The sequence below is a fragment of the Hyperolius riggenbachi genome, chromosome 4, assembly GCF_040937935.1.
Source record: "Hyperolius riggenbachi isolate aHypRig1 chromosome 4, aHypRig1.pri, whole genome shotgun sequence".
NCBI classification, from domain to species: domain Eukaryota; kingdom Metazoa; phylum Chordata; class Amphibia; order Anura; family Hyperoliidae; genus Hyperolius; species Hyperolius riggenbachi.
Window position 1 is genome coordinate 120,369,034 of NC_090649.1, and position 22,097 is coordinate 120,391,130.

A 22,097-nucleotide genomic window follows, 5' to 3' on the forward strand; every position below is an offset into this window, starting at 1 on the left:
TTATAAATGTTTACATTTTACAATATTTTTTTTACTATTGCGCATCTATAGGGAATCTGAAGTGAGAGGGATATGGAGGCTGCCATATTTCTTTCTTTCTAATTAATACCAGTTGCCTGGCAGCCCTGGTGATCCTCTGCCTCTAATACTTTTATCCATAGACCGTGAACAAACATGCAGCAGATCAGGTGTTTCTGACATTTTTGTCAAATCTGGCAAGATTGGCTGCATTCTTTTTCCTGGTATTATTCAGACACTACTGCAGCCAAATAGATCAGCAAGGCTGCCAGGCAATTGGTATTGTTTAAAAGGAAATAAATATAGCAGCCTTTAAGCTACCTATAGTTTAGAGCAAGAGTGGATCATATTGATTTTTTTTATCCCTGCAGGCGGTACATGGTTCCTGTAGATTTCTCCACTTCTTTACTCGAAGGAAAAGATTCCTTGCAGCCAGTATAATAAACTTCACCACTCAGCATGTGTCCTTACGCCTGGTCTGGGTGTTACAGAATATACTAGAGGTGAGTGCAAAACCTGCATTATGGCGCACAAAGGAAAGCCTTTATTGAGCACATGATCTGCCTACAAATATCACACTCCATTACAATGGTAGGCCACACTCTGGTCTGATTTAGAATAAAAAATGGTTGCTTTCTTAACCTATTTTGGTTCCTGGACGTAGAAACTACGTCCAGGAACCGTGCACGCTCCTGGCCCGCGGTTTGTTAGCCAGGCAATCAGTGAATCGGGCTATGGTGCCCAATCACTGATTCCTCTCCCCCGCTGAAAAAGCGACAGCTTCTCTCGGAAGCTGCGCCTTTTCTGGCTGTTACCTCCCCCATGCGTCGCTCTAAGCGTGTGTTACGCTTAGTGACGTCATGTAAACAAACTCATGGCCGCCATCTTGTGGCCAAAAAGTAATACTACAACTAAAAGTTAAAACAAATAAAAATCAACACACATTTACATTATAAATTTGTTTACCTCCCACCCTCCCAAAACTACCCAAATAAAATGTTTAATATAAAAAAATAAAAAATTACAATAAAAAAAAAAAACATGTAAATATTTACCTAAGGGTCTAAACTTTTTAAATATCAATGTAAAAATTAAGTATTTCTATATTTTTTTTTTTTTAAACTTGTAAGTAGTGATGGATGCAAAACGGAAAAAATGCACCTTTATTTCCAAATAAAATATTGTCGCCATACATTGTAATAGGGACATAATTTTAACGGTGTAATAACCGGGACATATGGGCAAATACAATATGTGAGTTTTAATTATGGTGGCATGTATTATTTTAAAACTATAATGGCTGAAAACTGAGAAATAATCAATTTTTTCCGTTTTTTTTTTTTTCTTATTCTTCCTGTTAAAATGCATTTACAGTAAAGTGGCTCTCAGCAAAATGTACCCCCCAAAGAAAGCCTAATTGGTGGCGGAAAAAACAAGACATAGATCAGTTCATTGTGATAAGTAGTGATAAAGTTATAGGCTAATGAATGGGAGGTGAACATTTCTCAAGTGAAAATGACGAAACGCGAATGGGTTAAAGAAGAACTCCTCATTCATTGAAACTGAAAATATTGGTCAGGATTCTCAGTTGGTGGGACAGGTTGCAGCCAATTTAGTTTTGGAGGCCCAGAGCTACCAGAATTCTAGATAACTACAAAAATGCATCACATCAGGACAAGGGATTTTCATGGTTCTGCCTGCTGAAGTTATGCATAATTTAACTGCATATCTTATATTGCTGCTTTCAGACTATTTGCATGTTTAAAGTTATGTGGATCAAGAAGGTGCAGTGATGAAGAGCAAATGCTTTGAAGCACCTGTCTGCAAGCTGAATAAGTGAACTTGTAACTGAGGGAGGAAACCGGAGTACCCAGTGGAATCCCTTACAGACACGGGGAGAACATACAAACTCTGTGCAGATAGTGCCCTGGCTAGGATTTGAACTGGGGACCCAGAGCTGCAATAGATGGACTCTGTGAATATTGGCTCACCCAGTGTTTCCCATATTTGGTCAAAACTCCCTAGTTGGGCTTTAATTGTATAAGTGATTTTCCTCTATGCTTCCCGCGATGTTCCCTCTTTATAACCTTTTTATAAGGGAGATAGGAGGGAACGTTGCAGCAAGCATGCCTCTTCCCGTCTGAAAGTTTGAGTTTAAAGTCAAATTTCTTTCAAGGAGTTATCAGGGGCAATTGAGGAGAAGAACGGACAACACAGTGCTATGTGGATCCAGCATGAGTATACCCACTGAGCAGGTTGCGTGTCATAGTATTTAGAAGTGGAACAAATGTTTGTGTGTATATTAGCACATTGAGTACCGATGATCTGTAACCGATGGGGCTGAGTGTTTCTTGGCCTATCTAGGTTGGGATATTGAGGACTCTGCGATTTCAGAATAATTGAGAGTAAAATGTTGATTTACCCGCCAATATATAGATATATATCTGTGTATGTCAGTTCCCATTAATCTGCTCGTATTTCTTTCCTTGCATATAGCTAATAACCTATGATGCACATCAGTGTTGGTTGCTAGGAGTTAAGGGCACAAACATGATGGATTGAGGTTATTGGATAAGACATAATTCTAGTAACCTGAGAAGTGGTTAGACCTATGTATTTTAATAATCTGAACATTTGTATAGTGCTTTTCTCCTGTTGGACTGAAAGCGCTGAAGAGCTGCAGCCACTGGGACGCGCGCAAGAGGCCACCCAGCAGTGTTAGGGAGTCTTGCCTTGAACGCCTTACTGAATAGGTACTGACCCTAGCTAGGATTCGAACCCAGGTCTCCCATGTCATAGGCAGTGCCTTTAACCAGTACACTATCCAGCCACTATGTTGCTAGCTAACAACTCATGTTGTTAGTTAGATGTTTTGTTTTATTGTGTGTACATTGTATGCTGTTTTATAGTTAAACATGCTTCTCTCCCAATTTGTTACAGGAATATAGATATCAATATGTTATAATAAATCTTTTAGCTATTGGAGTCTTTTGAGAGTAAGTGCATATCATCTCATGTGGAATATAAGAAATGGCCACTAGGTGTCCTCAGTATGCACATAGGTCACTGCCAGCCAAGCACATAATGGTTTTGTCTGTAAGAAGATTGTGGCGTTATATTTTTTGGCCACAAGATGTCTCACCATCATGAGGCGTCCATAACGTCGCATGTTGCTGACATTTATAGTGTGGACAGCGGGTGGAACGCAGAAATGGTTGCGTCCCATTGATGTGAGCCAGCCGCTACGCGGAAATGACGGATGCGGACGGGTGTACGTCTCGCTATTGTGTTGCGTCAATAACGTCGCATAGCGCCAAGATCTGCAGTGTGAGGAATGCGGAAATTGATGCGTCCCATTGAGTCTAATCAGCTGGAACGCAGAAATGATGTATGCGGACGGGCAGGAAGCTGTTTGAACGGCGGTGGTACGAGATTGGACTCAGGTGAGCCGGCATGAGGAGTATACACGATTAGCCATTTACGATGGAAGGGGGGAGGAGCATGCGGTACTTAAGTGGTGAGAGCAAAGGAGAGGGGCAATAGGTCTTGATAAAGCCCCTATGGTGGGGCGAAACGATCGTCGACCGTGACTCTTCCGCACCTCCCGCTGACCTGACACTTTGCCGAGCCGTTGCTTTGATAAGTATATCTACATGTTTTTTACTGCTGCTGTTTTTCTAAGAAGATTGTTTTTGAATTCAAGGTTTGAAGTTTTATGCCATCAAGTGAGCTGCTCCTGGTTTCTCTCTCACTTTGAACCAATACCTCTGTGCTCATCTGTGGTAGCTTCTCCTTGGTTCAGGTGTGATCATCAGGATCACCAAGCATGATGATGATGATGATGATGATGATGATGATATTATTTAGAAACAAAAAACCAAAACAATCGAGAGCCCCAATAGTGTATTATTGGTGGTGAGAATGGAATTTTTCAAAGTATCGATGTTATACCCACAAGTGTGGGTTGCCGAATCATGCATCCACTAATAGCCTGAGTGGGGACAGGTCTAATTTATCCCCATGTGCAAAGAAGTCACTCTCTGTAGATAGGAAAAGGGGTGATTACACCCATCCACCTGGTGGATAATAGACACTTATGAAGAATACAGTGGTGTGAAAAACTATTTGCCCCCTTCCTGATTTCTTATTCTTTTGCATGTTTGTCACACTTAAATGTTTCTGCTCATCAAAAACCGTTAACTATTAGTCAAAGATAACATAATTGAACACAAAATGCAGTTTTAAATGATGGTTTTTATTATTTAGTGAGGAAAAAAAACTCAAAACCCACATGGCCCTGTGTGAAAAAGAAATTGCATCCTGAACCTAATAACTGGTTGGGCCACCCTTAGCAGCAATAACTGCAATCAAGGGTTTGCGATAACTTGCAACGAGTCTTTTACAGCGCTCTGGAGGAATTTTGGCCCACTCATCTTTGCAGAATTGTTGTAATTCAGCTTTATTTGAGGGTTTTCTAGCATGAACCGCCTTTTTAAGGTCATGCCACAACATCTCAATAGGATTCAGGTCAGGACTTTGACTAGGCCACTCCAAAGTCTTCATTTTGTCTTTCTTCAGCCATTCAGAGGTGGATTTGCTGGTGTGTTTTGGGTCATTGTCCTGCTGCAGCACCCAAGATTGCTTCAGCTTGAGTTGACAAACAGATGGCCGGACATTCTCCTTCAGGATTTTTTGGTAGACAGTAGAATTCATGGTTCCATCTATCACAGCAAGCCTTCCAGGTCCTGAAGCAGCAAAACAACCCCAGACCATCACACTACCACCACCATATTTTACTGTTGGTATGATGTTCTTTTGCTGGAATGCTGTGTTACTTCTACGCCAGATGTAACGGGACACCCACCCTCTAAAAAGTTCAACTTTTGCCTCGTCGGTCCACAAGGTATTTTCCCAAAAGTCTTGGCAATCGTTGAGATGTTTTTTAGCAAAATTGAGACGAGCCTTAAAGGGATACTGTAGGGGGGTCGGGGGAAAATGAGCTGAACTTACCTGGGGCTTCTAATGGTCCCCCGCAGACATCCTGTGCCCGCGCAGCCACTCACCGATGCTCCGGCCCCGCCTCCAGTTCACTTCTGGAATTTCTGACTTTAAAGTCAGAAAACCACTGCGCCTGCGTTGCCGTGTCCTCGATCCCGCTGATGTCATCAAGAGCGCACAGCGCAGGCCCAGTATGGTCTGTGTCTGCGCAGTACACTCCTGGTGACATCAGCGGGAGCGAGGACACGGCAACGCAGGCACAGTGGTTTTCTGACTTTAAAGTCAGAAATTCCATAAGTGAACCGGAGGCGGGGCCGGAGCATCGGTGAGCGGCTGCGCGGGCACAGGATGTCTGCGGAGGACCATTAGAAGCCCCGGGTAAGTTCAGCTCATTTTACCCCGACCCCCCCCCTACAGTATCCCTTTAATGTTCTTTTTGCTTAAAAGTGGTTTGCGCCTTGGATATCTGCCATGCAGGCCATTTTTGCCCAGTCTCTTTCTTATGGTGGAGTCCTGAACACTGACCTTAATTGAGGCAAGTGAGGCCTGCAGTTCTTTAGATTTTGTCCTGAGGTCTTTTGTGGCCTCTCGGATGAGTTTTCTCTGCGCTCTTGGGGTAATTTTGGTCGGCCGGCCACTCCTGGGAAGGTTCATCACTGTTCCATGTTTTTGCCATTTGTGGATAATGGCTCTCACTGTGGTTCGCTGGAGTCCCAAAGCTTTAGAAATGGCTTTATAACCTTTACCAGACTGATAGATCTCAATTACAGTACTTTTGTTCTCATTTGTTCCTGAATTTCTTTGGATCTTGGCATGATGTCTAGCTTTTGAGGTGCTTTTGGTCTACTTCTCTGTGTCAGATAGCTCCTATTTAAGTGATTTCTTGATTGAAACAGGTGTGGCAGTAATCAGGCCTGGGGGTGACTACAGAAATTGAACTCAGGTGTGATAAACCACAGTTAAGTTATTTTTAAAGAGAACCCGAGGTGGGAATTACTAATACTATTGGGGCACAGAGGCTGGTTGCGCACACTAAGACCAGCCTCTGTTGCCCCATCGTGTGCCTCCATGTCCCCCCTGCTCACCGCTATAGACCCCGCAGTGCTGGCGACACGCAGCGTGTCGCCAGCACAATGTTTACCTTAGCGCTGTCTGTCAGCGCCGCTCCCCCGCCTCCTCCGCATCGCCGCTACCCGCCCGCGTCACTTCCCTCCCATCAGCGGGAGGGAAGGGACACGGGCGGGTGCGCCGATGCGGGGGAGCGGCGCTGACAGACGGCACTAAGGTAAACATTGTGCTGGCGACACGCTGCGTGTCGCCAGCACTGCGGGGTCTATAGCGGCGAGCAGGGGGGACATGGAGGCACACGATGGGGCAACAGAGGCTGGTCTTAGTGTGCGCAACCAGCCTCTGTGCCCCAATAGTATTAGTAATTCCCACCTCGGGTTCTCTTTAAACAAGGGGGGCAATCACTTTTTCACACAGGGCCATGTAGATTTGGAGGTTTTTTTTCTCTAAATAATAAAAACCATCATTTAAAACTGCATTTTGTGTTCAATTATGCTATCTTTGACTAATAGTTAACAGTTTTTGATGAGCAGAAACATTTAAGTGTGACAAACATTTAAAAAAATAAGAAATCAGGAAGGGGGCAAATAGTTTTTCACACCACTGTATAGAGGTGCCAGTGTCTGATTAAAATATTTTAAAACCGTATAAAATGGGGGTACTGGCGGACTTGCCTCCCCAGAGAAGACACAACAGTAATGTATCATAAAAATAACATTTAGGGCTGGTGCACACCAGAAGAGCTTTTCTGAGCGCTTTGTAATTTTAAAAGCTCCTGCTAATGTTATCCTATATATGGCCCAGTGCACACCGAGCGGTTTTTGGAGCGATCCGCCGGCCGCATCCGCCTCTACAAACGCTTGTCTAATGTATTGCAATGGGATGGTGCACACCGGCGGTTTGCGGTTTTTGCCAAGCCGCAAACGCGCCTCCTGCTGCGCGTTTGCGGTTTTCGGAAGCGTTTCGTCCTCAATGTAAAGTATAGGAAAAACGCAAACCGCTCTGAAAAACGCTAGTTCAGAGCGGTTTGCCAGGCATTTTTGTTACAGTAGCTGTTCAGTAACAGCTTTTACTGTAACAATATGTGTTATCTGCTACACAAAAACGCACGCAAAACCGCTAGGTATGTTTAGAAAACCTCTCTAAACATACCTAGAATCGCTCTGAAATCAGCTCCCAAAACCGCTAGCGTATTGCGGATCTGCTAGCGGTTTTGGTGTGCACTGGGCCTAAGTGTGGAGTGATGTGACTTTGTAAAAATCCCCCATAGCATTGCATTAGCAAAATTTCTATACAATACAATACAATAACATTTCTATAGCGCTTTTCTCCTATAGGACTCAAAGCGCTTAGGCTCTCTCAGATTCAGTAATTAGTAGGATGAAGTATTCACACAACAAAAGTTATATTTCTGCAAATGCCAAACTGAACAGGTGGGTTTTCAGTCTGGATTTAAACACGTTCAGGGATGGAGCTGTCCTGATCTGTTGAGGTAAGGAGTTCCAAAACGTAGGGGCAGCATGACAGAAGGCTCTGGGACCAAAAGTTTCCAAGTGGACTCTGGGTATGACTAGATTATTAGAACCTGTTGATCTGAGAATGCGGGGATTGCTACGCAGCTGCAACATATCTTTCATGTATCCAGGGCCTAAATTATTCAGGGATTTAAATGTCAGTAGGCCGATCTTGAATAGGACCCTCCATTCTATAGGTAGCCAGTGAAGGGAGTGCAGGACTGGCGTTATGTGGCAGTGACGGGGTTGGTTGGTTAGCAGTCTGGCAGCAGTATTCTGTATCAGCTGTAGTCGGTACAAGACCTTTTTTGGAAGGCCAGTGTAGAGAGCATTGCAGTAGTCCAGTCGGGATGTGATGAAGGCGTGGACTAAGGTTGGCAGATCTTCTGGGGGTATGAGGTGCTTGATTTTTGCAATGTTCTTCAGGTGAAAATAGGATGATTTCACCACAGCAGAGATTTGAGTTCTGAAGTTTAAATCCCAATCAATTAGAACTCCCAGGCTACGCACATGATCAGAGCTGCGCAGATCCGTGCCTCCTATTCCCAGTGGTGAAGACTGCAAGTTAAGTTGTTTTGTTATCATGCTCTGCCCTCCTATCAGAAGGACTTCAGTTTTGTCTGCATTTAGTTTCAGCCAGTTGTCATTCATCCATTGCTGTAGTTCACGTAAGCAGGCGTTTATAGTTAGAGTTGGGTCTGTCACACCAGGCTTGAAGGAAAGATATAGTTGGGTGTCGTCTGCATAGCAGTGGTATGTCAGGCCATGTTTTTGGATTAGTTTTCCCAGCGGTAACATGTAAATCGTGAAAAGCAAGGGAGAGAGGATTGAGCCCTGGGGCACCCCATACTTAAGTGATACAGGGGTGGACAGGAAGGGCCCCATAGACACTTTGTGGGTTCTGCCACTCAAGAAGGATTGGAACCACTGAAGAACTATGCCATCAATGCCGCAGTATTCCTGTAGCCTGTTTATCAAGATGTCATGGTCAACTGTATCAAAGGCTGCAGAAAGGTCTAGCAGTATGAGGATGGAGCACTCTCCTCTGTCTCTTGCCATGAGCAGGTGGTTGCATATTTGGATGAGGGCAGTTTCAGTGCTGTGGTGTTTCCTGAAGCCAGACTGGAATGGGTCATAACTGTTGTTTTGTAGGATTTTGGCCTCTAGCTGGAGGTAAACAGCTTTTTCAATTAGCTTGCCCAGAAAGGGGAGGTTAGAGACAGGTCTGTAGCTGGTCATTGCATCTGGGTCCAAAAAAAGCTCCTGTGGTGTGCACCAGCCCTTATTCTTACTCAAACAAATGATGATTTTGATGGTTATTGTATTACTGTTACTAATAGTAGATTGACAGAATAGTATTTTTATTATATACAGTATGTAGGTTAAAGGAATACTATCGATTCACATATTTTTTTCAATTGACACAGGAATTGTTTGGGAAGTGCTGCTAAGTACTGGTGTATACATTTTAGTAGCAACTTCTTTGTTTACTGTTAGCAAAATACTTTCAAACTTTACTGACGCCAAAACTGACGGCTGACTGAGCCATGAGGAGAGGGGAAATTCCCCTCACACTTGATCAGTTAACTCTATGTGTAGCTCTGTGTGTGACAGAGAGATAGAGCTCCCAACAGCTGCAGCTCCTGTGTCCTGTGTTTCTGACTGACCTGTCTGAAGAGAGCAGAGGAAATGTAACTAATTCTCGCAGCTTTTCATACGGTTATTGCTTTCAGAGTTTGATATGTTTGATATTTGCTTTCTGTAGTCTATCATATGCAACTCTGGCTGTGCATTGAAGCAGACACCCCTTCTGCAATTGATTTGTCCCAATATAGCTAAATCCTACCCTCAATAAATTACACCTTTTGCCTCTGATATTTAACATGAAAAGTAGGAAAATGTTTACACAGCTACTTAGACATTATTTGTACATTGTCATTTTAGAACACTTGGGTATCTATAGTATTCCTTTAATGTTGTTTCCTTGGCTTTAGTACACTAGAGGCTATGGTTTGTTACTTGTACAGTGGATGGCATGGTATGTATCTTACAGCATCACTCTGACCTCTTCCCTCCTGTCCCGGCAGGCCCAGCAGGCAGCAGATGAGGGGAACTGCTGTTTCGGTACCATTGATACGTGGCTCCTGTACAAACTCACTAATGGTAAGAGCTGTCTAGATTAATGCTGCTGCTTTCCATTACCAAGAGAACTCTTTATGACCTGCCATTAAAAGATGATTGAGGATGTCTAGTAATGAGACCATATCATGTAGGTTTAAACTCCAAGGTTCACTTTTAATAAAAGTAAGCCAAGAGCAACATTGTGCAGTGGCTAGCAACTTCTTTTTCCCATCCAAATTGTAGTCCTTATATAATCGTTCCTCATTTAGAACTAATATATGATCATTTGCTATTCATCAATCACCAGAAGGATTTATGTTGAAAATTCCCAAGTTGCATTATTGACGGCATCTGTGAAGTATTTGTTGTAGCCAATGGCAACAGATGCTAATTTGGAGATACCATTTTGTATCCTGTATGGAAATGCAATGGGGAGAAAAGTTATTCATCCATTTTAAGGCGACCATACACAATCAGATATTTAAGTCGAATAAATGTTAGTTTTGCTAAAAGCGTAGAAAAATCTATTAAGAGCCCCTTTTACACTTGCAGGTAAATCCTGCGTTGGGTCACCCCTATTTTACCACAACGGTCTGCAAAAGCAATTGAAGTCTGTGGAGACTTTCACACTTCTTGCAGTATCTGAGCCCACGCAAGGGCAGCAACGTATGGGTAATAAAAAGTAGCAAAACATGTTTTTACTGAATGCTATGTCAGAGTTTAGTCCTTTTATTTTTTTTTTATTATTATTGTTGCTCAATATGTCAGTTTAGTCCTTGTGTTTTTTTTTGTTTTTTTTTAATATAATTGTTGTTCAGTAAAGCTTCTTGTGAACATTTAACGACTTGTGTGGTTTCCTACAGTATATCTACGTCAGGTAGGACTTCAGTTCCTGCCCAGCCACGTAGATAAGCGTCAATGGCAGAGGATGGCCGCCACTCGCTTCCATGTGGGGAGTCGCTGCGCCCGTTAGAGGGGAGATTAATGAATGGGAACACCGTTCCCATTCATTAATCTAAGGCCCCATGTCAGTGATCACCGATCAATGAGATGCCTGCGTCATTGTATCTTCTGGAGTAACACGTCCACGCATTACTTCCTGTTTAGCGTACGTATAGTACGCTAATAGGAAATAATGTGGGAGGACATCTTGTGGACAAAGAGTAAAATTACACCTAGATTATTATTTTTTTTATAAAGACCCACATTACATTTCAAATTGACCCCTTACCTCCCACCCTCTCCCATAGTTGCCTAAATAAATGATATGCATATAAAAATACATAAATAGTTATCTTAGGGCCTGAACGGTTTTAATATGTATGTCAAAAGGGTATATTAATGTTATTTATGAAATGATGGGCTTTTAATTAGTAGTGATGGGTGCAAAATTGAAACAAATGCACCTTTTTATTTCCAAATAAAATATTGGCGCCATACATTGTAATAGGGAAATATTTTAAACATTTTAATAACCAGGACAAATGGGCAAATGTGTGGGTTTTAATTACAGTAGCATTTTTTTTCTTTTTCCTGTCAAAATGCATTTAGGTTAAAATAATTCTTAGCAAAATGTACCCCCCAAAGAAAGCCTAATTAATGGCGGAAAAAACAAGCTATAGTTCATTTCATTGTGATAAGTAGCAATAAAGTTATAGGTGAATGAATGGAAGGAGCGCTGAAAGGTGAAAATTGCTCTGGTACAGAAGGGGAAAAACCCCTCAGTAGTGAAGTGGTTAAATATCCGAATGATATTGCAGCTGTGCTGGGTCATATGGGTGGATGAGCACACCCAGCTCTCCAGCAGCATTTCCAATAGATTTGTAGTCCATCAAGCAGTACAAAGCTAGCCGTGGCAGCAGTTGGATCAACCTTACATCAGATAATGCCTACTAACCCAGATACCACAGAAGATGCTGGCGCTATATAAATCCAAAATAATAAGAGGCTCTATACTGTATGTCATATTTTATATGGACTCATTGAGTATCAATAGATTTCACCAGCTAGGATTCACCACATCTATGGCAATATTTATGAAGGCAGCTGGCACAAAGATAATTTCTACAGTTGAGGCACCCGCAGGTGATGAGGGCTCATGCAGGTCATAGAATCTAGGGATTGACTGATCATCACCAGAGCACTCTGAGGTGCTGGCGGGCTGCACCAGTCTGATGGCTGCCAGAAACTCCCAGATAAAATGATTCCCTTATTAGAGTAGTCACTGCTGGCTGGGGAAGCCTCAGATACCCTCTTTGAAGCACAGTAGATATTCACACAGACCAGCATGTGTGCACACTGACAAACTCATTTAATTACACACACACACACACACACACACACACACACACACACACACACACACACACACACACACACACACACACACACACGTACGTGTCTACAAATGAGCTTGTTTGGGCATGTACTCCTTCCCGATCACATCCAAAAAACACTACCTTTACAGCATGTGAACGAGACCCACGTGCAGATAGGACAACCAGGACAAGGTATGTGATGGAGCAGAGTGTGCTTTCCATGCAGATAGGCACCAAGTATTACATGTTTAGAACTCTTTACTGAAGAAAAATATGCAGAGATAAATCGTACATCACCATCAGGAAATGCAGAACAGAGAGAAACACAGATAAAGTATAGGAAGTGGCAATCCTATACAGATCACCACACTTTACACACACTGACATTTTTTGGTTTTACTATACTGCCACTTAGGTAATAATACTCTAGATACTTCCAACAGTGTGCACATTTTAGAACAAGTCTGAGGCTAATTTTATGTTGAAAGCTGATTTATTTGAAACAGCAGTACAGGTGTCCATAAAAAAAAAATCATGGCTGGAAATTTGAGGTAAAGATAACTCCAGAATGCTTTAAGATGATCCTGAAGTAAAGAGTCCTCCATTGAAGCCAATTTCTTAAATAACAGTGCTTTAATAGCACACAACGTCCTGTTGCCTTGCTTGCCTAGCTGCAGAAACTGCTGTTTATGTTGGCTATCATTCTGTTTTTGTGTTTTTTTTTCTTTATACAGACCTGGCTAGCCTAGCCTGTGAGCCTACAGCAGCTCAATACAGCAAAGGGTCATCTTTACCTCTGCTGCTCACAAAATGTGAATTAAGCCCATGCTCATTGTCTTTAGGTTCCTTCCCGTTCCCAAGGCCGAATGTATAATGTTTCTGCCCATAGGCCAAGTGTGTTGTGACTCCCCTTCCTTCTGCCTCAGCACCCCTCCCATTCCATGTCCAGCCCCTTTTCCATGTGTAACATCACTGTACTTCACACCCCCTCTTTCATGAACAGCTCCTTTGGACATTAATGTTCCTTTTTCATGTGTTGCTTCCCATTTGCAGCCTTCTCATTCATATGTATCAACTTGTTTGTCACGGCCAGGTGTCCCCTTGCGCTGCAGCTGCCCAATGCCTGGGCCTTTCTGCCCCTTCCAGAAAACTGGCACTGCCCTTACCTCATCCCATTCGACTTGCCCCTTCAGTCAAAGGATGCAGAGGGAGTGGCCATGCCCAATTGATTCCGAACTGCACATGTGCAAGTTGTGGACCATGCATGCCCAGTGACAGGAAGCGCATTGCACGAAATAAATATGTGCAGAAATGTTTTCACTGGGCATGTGCGGTTCGTAATCGCTCATTCACTGCTTGGGTGAAGATCCGAGAGGCTGTGGGGTGACGCTGTCTGGGAATGGGGGCACCTTGAACATAACGAGCAGTCCTGGAGCCAGGGGAATCACTTTTTTTTTTTTCTTCTTTTTTTTATTACTTTTTGTACTGCAGGCGTGCTTTAAGTGTCACTTAGTCATGTGTTCAACCAGAATTTGCATTCTTGTTGCAGGTTTTTTTGATCACAGGAAAGAAAGCATTCAAAGGATATTTCTTTGTTCTGTGGTTTGTCACTGCCTGACATCTGACATAGTTAAGTGTCACACAAAAGTGATTCCTCGTCATATTCACGTTTGTTCAATTTTTACTTGAGGCAAATGTAATCAAACTTAAAGTAAATGTAAAGTGAAAAATGTCCCCAATTTAACCCAGGGCTTCTTCTAACCTTCTTGTAGTCATTCTGGTCCCTCGCTGTCCCACTACAACCCCTGCATCAACTGTTCTGCTCCACAAAGCTGCATGCTGTGGCCTGTGCTGTGCACCCCCTCTATCGGGGTCGGGAGCTTGCGCAGTTCATCAACATTGCAACTGTGCACAGGGCCGGGTCTAGACTTTTTGCTGCCTGAGGCAAACTTGTAAAGATGCAGTGCCCCCCCCCACGATTTAGAATGATAGCACAGCACCCGACAATTTACTCTGCTTCTTTTAATGTTCTCACATGACATGCCGCTGCTCAACACAGTAGCACACTGGCTGGTGGTGAGTCTGTGACAAACTGCTTACCCTCAGCCACTCCATTCCTCCTCAGTCAGGATAGCAGGGCCACCTCCTCCCTTCTGCTGTGCTAGTCAAATGAAACACTGCTGCTCTTCTGCCTCCCCCCTCCTCACTCACTGTCAGACTTCTCACACCGCACAACAAGCTGCTTTTCCCCAATTACCCCCTCACCTCGCTCTACTCTTGCTTCTCCTACTCTGACTGCATGCTGTTAGTGTAAACACACAGTACAAAGATGCTGCCCCTGTAATCTCTGCACCTGATGCAAATGTTTCACCTTGCTTCATGAGGGAACTGGCCCTGACTGTGCATGCATCGAACACTTCTGGCTGCATGTTCAGTGGCTGGGGACTGGATGAACCGACTAGCTTTTCTTGGGGTACATAAACTGAAGGGAGAAACGGGGAGTGGCGACAAGGTACCAGGAATACTACAGGGGGCTAGAAGAAGCCCTAGGTTAGTTAAACGGAGGACCTTTTTCACTTAACATACCCTTAAACTTTAAAGCTTAAAGGACAACTGAGGTGAGAGGGATATAGAGGCTTCCATATTTTTTTTTCCTTTTCAGCAATACCAGTTGCCTGACTGTCCTGCTGATCCTCTGCCTCTAATACTTTTAGCCATAGAACAGACATGCCGTAGATCAGGTGTTTCTGACATTGTTAGATCTGACAAGATTAGCTGCATGCTTGTTTCTGGTGGTGTTCAGACACTACTGCAACCTAATAGATCAGAAGGGCTGCCAGGCAACAGGTATTGTTTAAAAGGAAATAAATGACCTCCATATTCTTCTCACTACAGTTATCCTTTAAGTCAAACTTCTTAAGTCAATCTCCATGCTTGTTTAAGCAGGAAGTGGCCATAAATCCGAATTATTCATTATGTATATATATGTGACTCATCCAACACCAATCCACTCCTAAATAAATATATAATATAAACACCTATAAATATGACTCCGAGTGACTGGGTTAGAGAAATTGTAAAAGAGAAAGCAGAACCCATCTGCACCCAGATCTTACTTCAATGAGTCCTAAACACCTGAATTATGAATACAAATCACCATTTATTAATCATACAATTAAAAAGGTTAATATCAATTGTCAGGAACTGGCCCGCGGCACGCCTGCGTATACGGTTCCCGACTGCGGGTTTGACCAGATTGAGATGGGAAGCAGCCTTAGTCAAGCTAAAACAAGGCTGGGACCCCTCAGAACACCTCTCACTGCCACCACTAGCGGTTCGCTAGACACTTCCACTCTGCTGTCGAGTCCTCAGCGCGCACTCCGCGTTTTCGGATTTGGGTCAGCTTTGCGCTTAGGCCAAATACGGGAACGCCACGCACCCACACACACACACAGTTGCAATCTTACACTGTCGTGAAGCAAAGACCCACTAACAGTCGTTCCGAACGATACTGTTAGCCACTCTGCTGTCGCTACTCGCACTGGCGTTGTTCGTACGTTGGGTCAGCTGCGCGCTTAGGCCAACGTATGACAAACGCCCCCACACACAATGCAATTACAATTTCATACGGTAGTGTTGCTCAAACATACAACTAGGCATGAACTTATACACGGTTACACTTCAGTCTCTTCTAGGCTATGAGTGTTAGTTTAGTACAGCAGAAGTCAAGCTTATTAAATAATAATTTAATATTCCAGAAAAACATAGAACAATGCAGAACTTAATATATACAAAAAGATTACAAAAAACAAAGTAAAAATGTTACAAGATAAAAGTTACAAAAATAAGAGGTTACAAAGATAACACACACGGATATTTGCGTAAAAATAAACGGGGGAAAAAAGAACGTTACCAGCTTAGGTTAGAACGTTGTTTGACGGGAGGACGCCGTTTCGACCAGGAGTCGCGATCCTCCCTAGCTATTCGCTACCTCCGAGAGAAGACACCGGTGGCTGTCCTGGGCCACCTTAAATAGTCTGAAGTGTCCCCTGGGGCATTTAATGTCCAGCCCCCAGGAACTAATGCAGTTTCCCCGTTTGTGACATCCCCGAACGCTTGTCATAATCCTTCTTGTGATATGCACTTCAAAGGGGGTTCCTGTTTTAGCTTCTTGAAGTTTGGCAGGACACAATCTCACCCATTGAACTCTGCAGACATCAAAAAGCTTCCTCCACATTATTTCCTTGGTTAAAGTGTATTTTAGCACATACATGAAAAGATTGCCTGTAGACAGAGGCAGACAATCACACCTGGGGCAGTAGATCAAAAGTGACTGCTAGTGGCTTAATGAGCTGCTTCCTTGCCTATTGAAGATGACTGGTCATAGTCACTGAAGACCTCTTTAGATGCAAATGTAGGTCTAGTGACCCACCCACACAAATACATGAACAGCCCAGGAATCTAGCCTGCATATCTACACCTTTGACATACCACAGCAGATATAAAAATGGGAAAATGAAAATATATTACTGTATTATCCTTAACAGCATCAGCACCCCAATATATCTCCACACCTCCGCCGTTAACTTGGTGCAAGGCAGATGATCTTCCCAGATTATCCTGCCAGCACCTACATTGTTGGTTCTGCTTGACGGGACAGTCCATCAGCATTCCCATGATTGCTCCCCTTCCAGATGGCACTGGCAGGTGGTTCTAACGAATCATCCTGCCAAAGCCTACATTGACGGCCTGGCCGGGTGGGGTAACCCTTTAGCATTCTCAGGAGGGTTCCCCACCTGTCAGTTAGCTCCAAGCTACACGAGTGGAAAGCTAGGTCAGGTTGCTGCAATGTGTCGTTGCCCTTGGCAACCTGACGTAACCAACCAGGGGAATGTGAGTCAGTGACAACCGTGAATTGGCGACCATAGAGACAGTGCTGCAGCTGGGGAAGGGTTCCAACCGTCGCTACACGCACTTCCTCTATAGTGGCAGGAGCTATCTCTCGGTCCCTTTGGGGAACGATTCTCTGCCGGGCTGCCTCCTCCACTTCGGACAGCTCCGAGGGAATAACTTCCCAGAACCCTCTCAGCCCGCCCCTCCCAGCTGGTGACCTGCTGGCTAGCCCCCTGAGCTCTTCCAGGCTGCTGTCAAATCGAACAGCCCCAGAGAGCTCAGGGCTGCCTGTCACACATTCTAGGAAGGCTGCAGACGGAGAGGCTCCTGGGCCCTCAGAGCCAGGTTCCGAAGTGGATGTTGCTGACCCAGCAACATTTGTCACTTTAGTGGACAGTCCCTCTGCTGTAGACTCGCTAGCGCTGCGGGTTACCACGGCAGCCGAGGGAGCGCCCACCTGACCCATATCATAAACCACATCACCTTTGGTCTTGAAACCATCTGAAGGGGAAGGATCTGGCCTAGTGCCATCTGCCCCTTCAGTGGACAGTCCACCTGCTGCAGCCCAGCGAGCGCCGCTGGTTACTCCTGCAGCTGATGGAGTGTCCACATGACACCCCGCATTTTGTAGCCCAACACATATGACATCAGCATTATCAGCCCTACATATATTGTCATTTGGGACATCACATAAAACATCAACATTATCTGCAGCATTACACCCATTGCTACTCAGCACTTCACAAGTATCATCAACAGTTCCTGCCTCGATCGCCTCGATAGTCCGTGCGTCATAAATGACCTCATCAGTTTCTGCATTCTTGGTATCAACAGGTTCCACTCCAGGCCTAGGCACTGGAGACTCACTAGGGCTGGCTCCTAGTACGCAGTCCGTAGCCCCTGGGGCCTCGCCAGCATTCCCCACTTGCACAGCATTATCAAACAGTACCTTGCAAGAGTCCTGAACTTCTGCTGGGGGTGCAGGCCCCACAGGGTTTGGGGTAGGCTCATACCGGGCCACTAACCGTCCCAGGTCAGTACCCAGCAAAACGTTGGTGGGGATTTTGTCAGTTACCCCAACTTCTTTCAGTCCACTGCCGGCCCCCCAATCCAGGTGTACCAAGGCGGTGGGTATGGCTGGGGTGACACCCCCAATTCCTCTGACAGCAATCATTTTCCCAGGTATGTACTGCTCTGGGTTCACAAGCTGGGGATGTATGAGAGTCACTTCTGCTGCAGTGTCTCTCAGCCCAGTGGCAACTGTACCCCCAACCGAGACAAGCTGCAGATTCTCTGCATAGCCAGTGGCATTCCTGGTAGCACACAAAGCCGTTGGGACTTCACTGGGGTTTGAGGCCTCACTGGATTTTGGGGCCTCCCTCTTCCTCTCTGGGCACGTCGTGCTGATATGACCCACCCTGTCACATACAAAGCATTTCCGAGTGTCAGGTTGCTTGAATCCAGGAGACAGCGGTGCTTGCCTCCTCTGGGTGCTGGGTGAAACAGGTTTAGCCATCTGTTCTCCTCTCCAGCTGGGCGTAGTAGTCCTCCGGGACTCAGGTGCTCTATGGGCGGTGTAGGCATCGGCCATTTCCGCAGCCTCATCCACTGTCTTTGGTTCTCGATCCAGCACAAACAGCCGGACCTCAACAGGACAGGTGTGTAGGAACTGGTCTTTTATCAGCTCCTGCAGGGCATCCAAGGTTTTGACTGACAGTCCTTTTAACCACTGCTGGAATTCAGTGCGCAGGTTGCAAGCATGATCCAGGTAGCTGTCATTAGGACCTCGCTGCACTGTCCTGAAACGTTTTCGATACACCTCTGGCGTGAGGTGGTATCGTGCAATGATGGCTTTCTTAATTGCCTCAGTCTGTTTCTTCCTCCTGGGGGAGACTCACAAACGCCTCCAGGGCCTTGCCTCTCAGCCCTGGTGTGAGGTATCTTGCCCACTGCTCACGGGGCACCCCATACTGCCGACAAGTCCTTTCAAACCCCTGTAGGAAAGTGTCTATGTCAGAGTCCTTGTCCATAGCGGGGAACTTATCCAGGGGGATTCTGTGGACTCGCTCACCTTCGCGTTCTGCGGGTCCAGCAGACCGGTTCTGCTGCTGAAGTTTAGCCAGCTCCAGCTGGTGTCTCTGTGCAACTTGTTCCCTCTGGGCTTGTCGTATTTCCCTCTCTGCTTGCCGATGTTCCAGAATCAGCTTTAGGCGCAGTTCGGGCTCAGCCGAACCTAGTAGCTGTAGGTCGGCTTCCAGAGATGTCATCTCCGTGTTCGGTGGATCATCTAGGACATCGTCTCCACTCGCATTCTGTGGCGGGAGCGATTCCTCCTCTGGCGTGTCGTGAGCTGCATCCGCTGACGTTGAAGCACGGGCTCGCTCTGCCTCATCATACTCCTCGAGAGCACGAACTAACTGCTCCTTAGTCTGGCCGCTCACCGTCTCGATGCCTTTGTGCTCACACAGTTTGAGTAGTATCTCTTTGTTTTGCCTTGCATAGCTGGATGCTTTCTGAGCCATCGTGTTGCAAAAAATAAAAAGGGGGGAGGGGAAAGCAAACACCAAGTGTGTATCTTTGAACAAAAAAAAAAGTATATAGATTCTGCACTGAGTAGACTTCTGTAGGCTAGTTGCTTCTAGCAAGCTTCCAGCCTTTAGTACTCAGAATAGCAAGCTAAGCTGCGTACTAATGTACTAAACGATGCCACCACTGCCAGCCAATTATGTCAGGAACCGGCCCGCGGCACGCCTGCGTATACGGTTCCCGACTGCGGGTTTGACCAGATTGAGAGGGGAAGCAGCCTTAGTCAAGCTAAAACAAAGCTGGGACCCCTCAGAACACCTCTCACTGCCACCACTAGCGGTTCGCTAGACACTTCCACTCTGCTGTCGAGTCCTCAGCGCGCACTCCGCGTTTTCGGATTTGGGTCAGCTTTGCGCTTAGGCCAAATACGGGAACGCCACGCACCCACACACACACACACAGTTGCAATCTTACACTGTCGTGAAGCAAAGACCCACTAACAGTCGTTCCGAACGATACTGTTAGCCACTCTGCTGTCGCTACTCGCACTGGCGTTGTTCGTACGTTGGGTCAGCTGCGCGCTTAGGCCAACGTATGACAAACGCCCCCACACACAATGCAATTACAATTTCATACGGTAGTGTTGCTCAAGCGTACAATTAGGCATGAACTTATACACGGTTACACTTCAGTCTCTTCTAGGCTATGAGTGTTAGTTTAGTACAGCAGAAGTCAAGCTTATTAAAAAATAATAATTTAATATTCCAGAAAAACATAGAACAATGCAGAACTTAATATATACAAAAAGATTACAAAAAACAAAGTAAAAATGTTACAAGATAAAAGTTACAAAAATAAGAGGTTACAAAGATAACACACACGGATATTTGCGTAAAAAAGAACGTTACCAGCTTAGGTTAGAACGTTGTTTGACGGGAGGACGCCGTTTCGACCAGGAGTCGCGATCCTCCCTAGCTATTCGCTACCTCCGAGAGAAGACACCGGTGGCTGTCCTGGGCCACCTTAAATAGTCTGAAGTGTCCCCTGGGGCATTTAATGTCCAGCCCCCAGGAACTAATGCAGTTTCCCCGTTTGTGACATCCCCGAACGCTTGTCATAATCCTTCTTGTGATATGCACTTCAAAGGGGGTTCCTGTTTTAGCTTCTTGAAGTTTGGCAGGACACAATCTCACCCATTGAACTCTGCAGACATCAAAAAGATTCCTCCACATTCTTTCCTTGGTTAAAGTGTATTTTAGCACATACATGAAAAGATTGCCTGTAGACAGAGGCAGACAATCACACCTGGGACAGTAGATCAAAAGTGACTGCTAGTGGCTTAATGAGCTGCTTCCTTGCCTATTGAAGATGACTGGTCATAGTCACTGAAGACCTCTTTAGATGCAAATGTAGGTCTAGTGACCCACCCACACAAATACATGAACAGTCCAGGAATCTAGCCTGCATATCTACACCTTTGACATACCACAGCAGATATAAAAATGGGAAAATGAAAATATATTACTGTATTATCCTTAACAGCATCAGCACCCCAATATATCTCCACATCAATCATACAATTATAGGTGGTCTGAGTGTCTGGGCAGCTGAGGAAAAAAGAGGATGTATCATTATACAGCAGCAAGTTTGCAAATTTTATTGCAAACTTGCTGCTGTATAATGATGCATCCTCTTTTTTTCCTCAGCTGCCCAGACACTCAGACCACCTATAATTGTATGATTGATATTAACCTTTTTAATTGTATTACTAATAAATGGTGATTTTTATTCATAATTCAGGTGTTTATGACTCATTGAAGTAAGATCTGGGTGCAGATGGGTTCTGCTTTCTCTTTTACGAATTATTCATTACACAAACTTTTTTTTATATTCTGTGTATTATGTTCTGATATAATAGTTGCAGACTTTTTTTGTGTGTCCTAAAGTAAGCTGTAATTTAATTTCGGGTGACTTGACAATTAAAGGTCCGTACACACGCCGGACTTTAGGCAACGACGGGTCCGTCGTTGCCTCCCGCTGGGTGGGCGTGCCAGCGACAGTCCGGCGTGTGTACGCTCTGTCGTCAGACTGATACGGCTGTTTCTGAGCGATCCGCCCGGCGGATCGCTCAGAAACAGCCGTATCAGTCTGACGACAGAGCGTACACACGCCGGACTGTCGCTGGCACGCCCACCCAGCGGGAGGCAACGACGGACCCGTCGTTGCCTAAAGTCCGGCGTGTGTACGGACCTTAACTCAATAAAAAGAAACCTCATTGTGACAAGAGTCCGGGGCATAACAATAGACCCTGCAAGGGATGCAGCTGCAGGGGGGCCCAGAAACTGCAGGGGACCCTGTGGGGGGAGAAGTTTCTATTGCCTGTCCTGAGAGACTGACAACTAAGGGCACTGAGAGAAAAAACTTTCTGCTCTCTGCATAATTGTTCTAATGACTGCATCTGCTCAGCCACTGATGATTCATACAAAGATCTGTAGACAGTCCCTACTGAGTGTTGCGCAAGGTCCATCCAAAGTTTTGCAGGGGGCCCCAGTGATTTCTAGTTACGCCCCTGAGATGAGTCCTCCTTTCTGGCTACTCCTGCTATAGTACACCTGTCATAGAGCCGTGGTGACTGCCATCT

General features: G+C 45.0%; 1 protein-coding gene and 1 long non-coding RNA gene across 2 annotated transcripts in view; one reads left to right on the forward strand and one right to left on the reverse strand.

Annotated features, from left to right (window-relative positions):
* GK5 (glycerol kinase 5) overlaps positions 1-22,097 on the forward strand; it is a 112,058-nt gene that overhangs the window by 47,451 nt on the left and 42,510 nt on the right. Inside the window, exons 5-6 of the mRNA XM_068280464.1 lie at positions 390-521; positions 9,686-9,761. Coding sequence (XP_068136565.1) covers positions 390-521; positions 9,686-9,761 — 208 coding nt within the window. The remainder of the gene's footprint in view (positions 1-389; positions 522-9,685; positions 9,762-22,097) is intronic.
* Positions 1-22,097, reverse strand: part of LOC137571417 (uncharacterized) — a 52,150-nt gene that overhangs the window by 29,225 nt on the left and 828 nt on the right. The window lies entirely within an intron of this gene.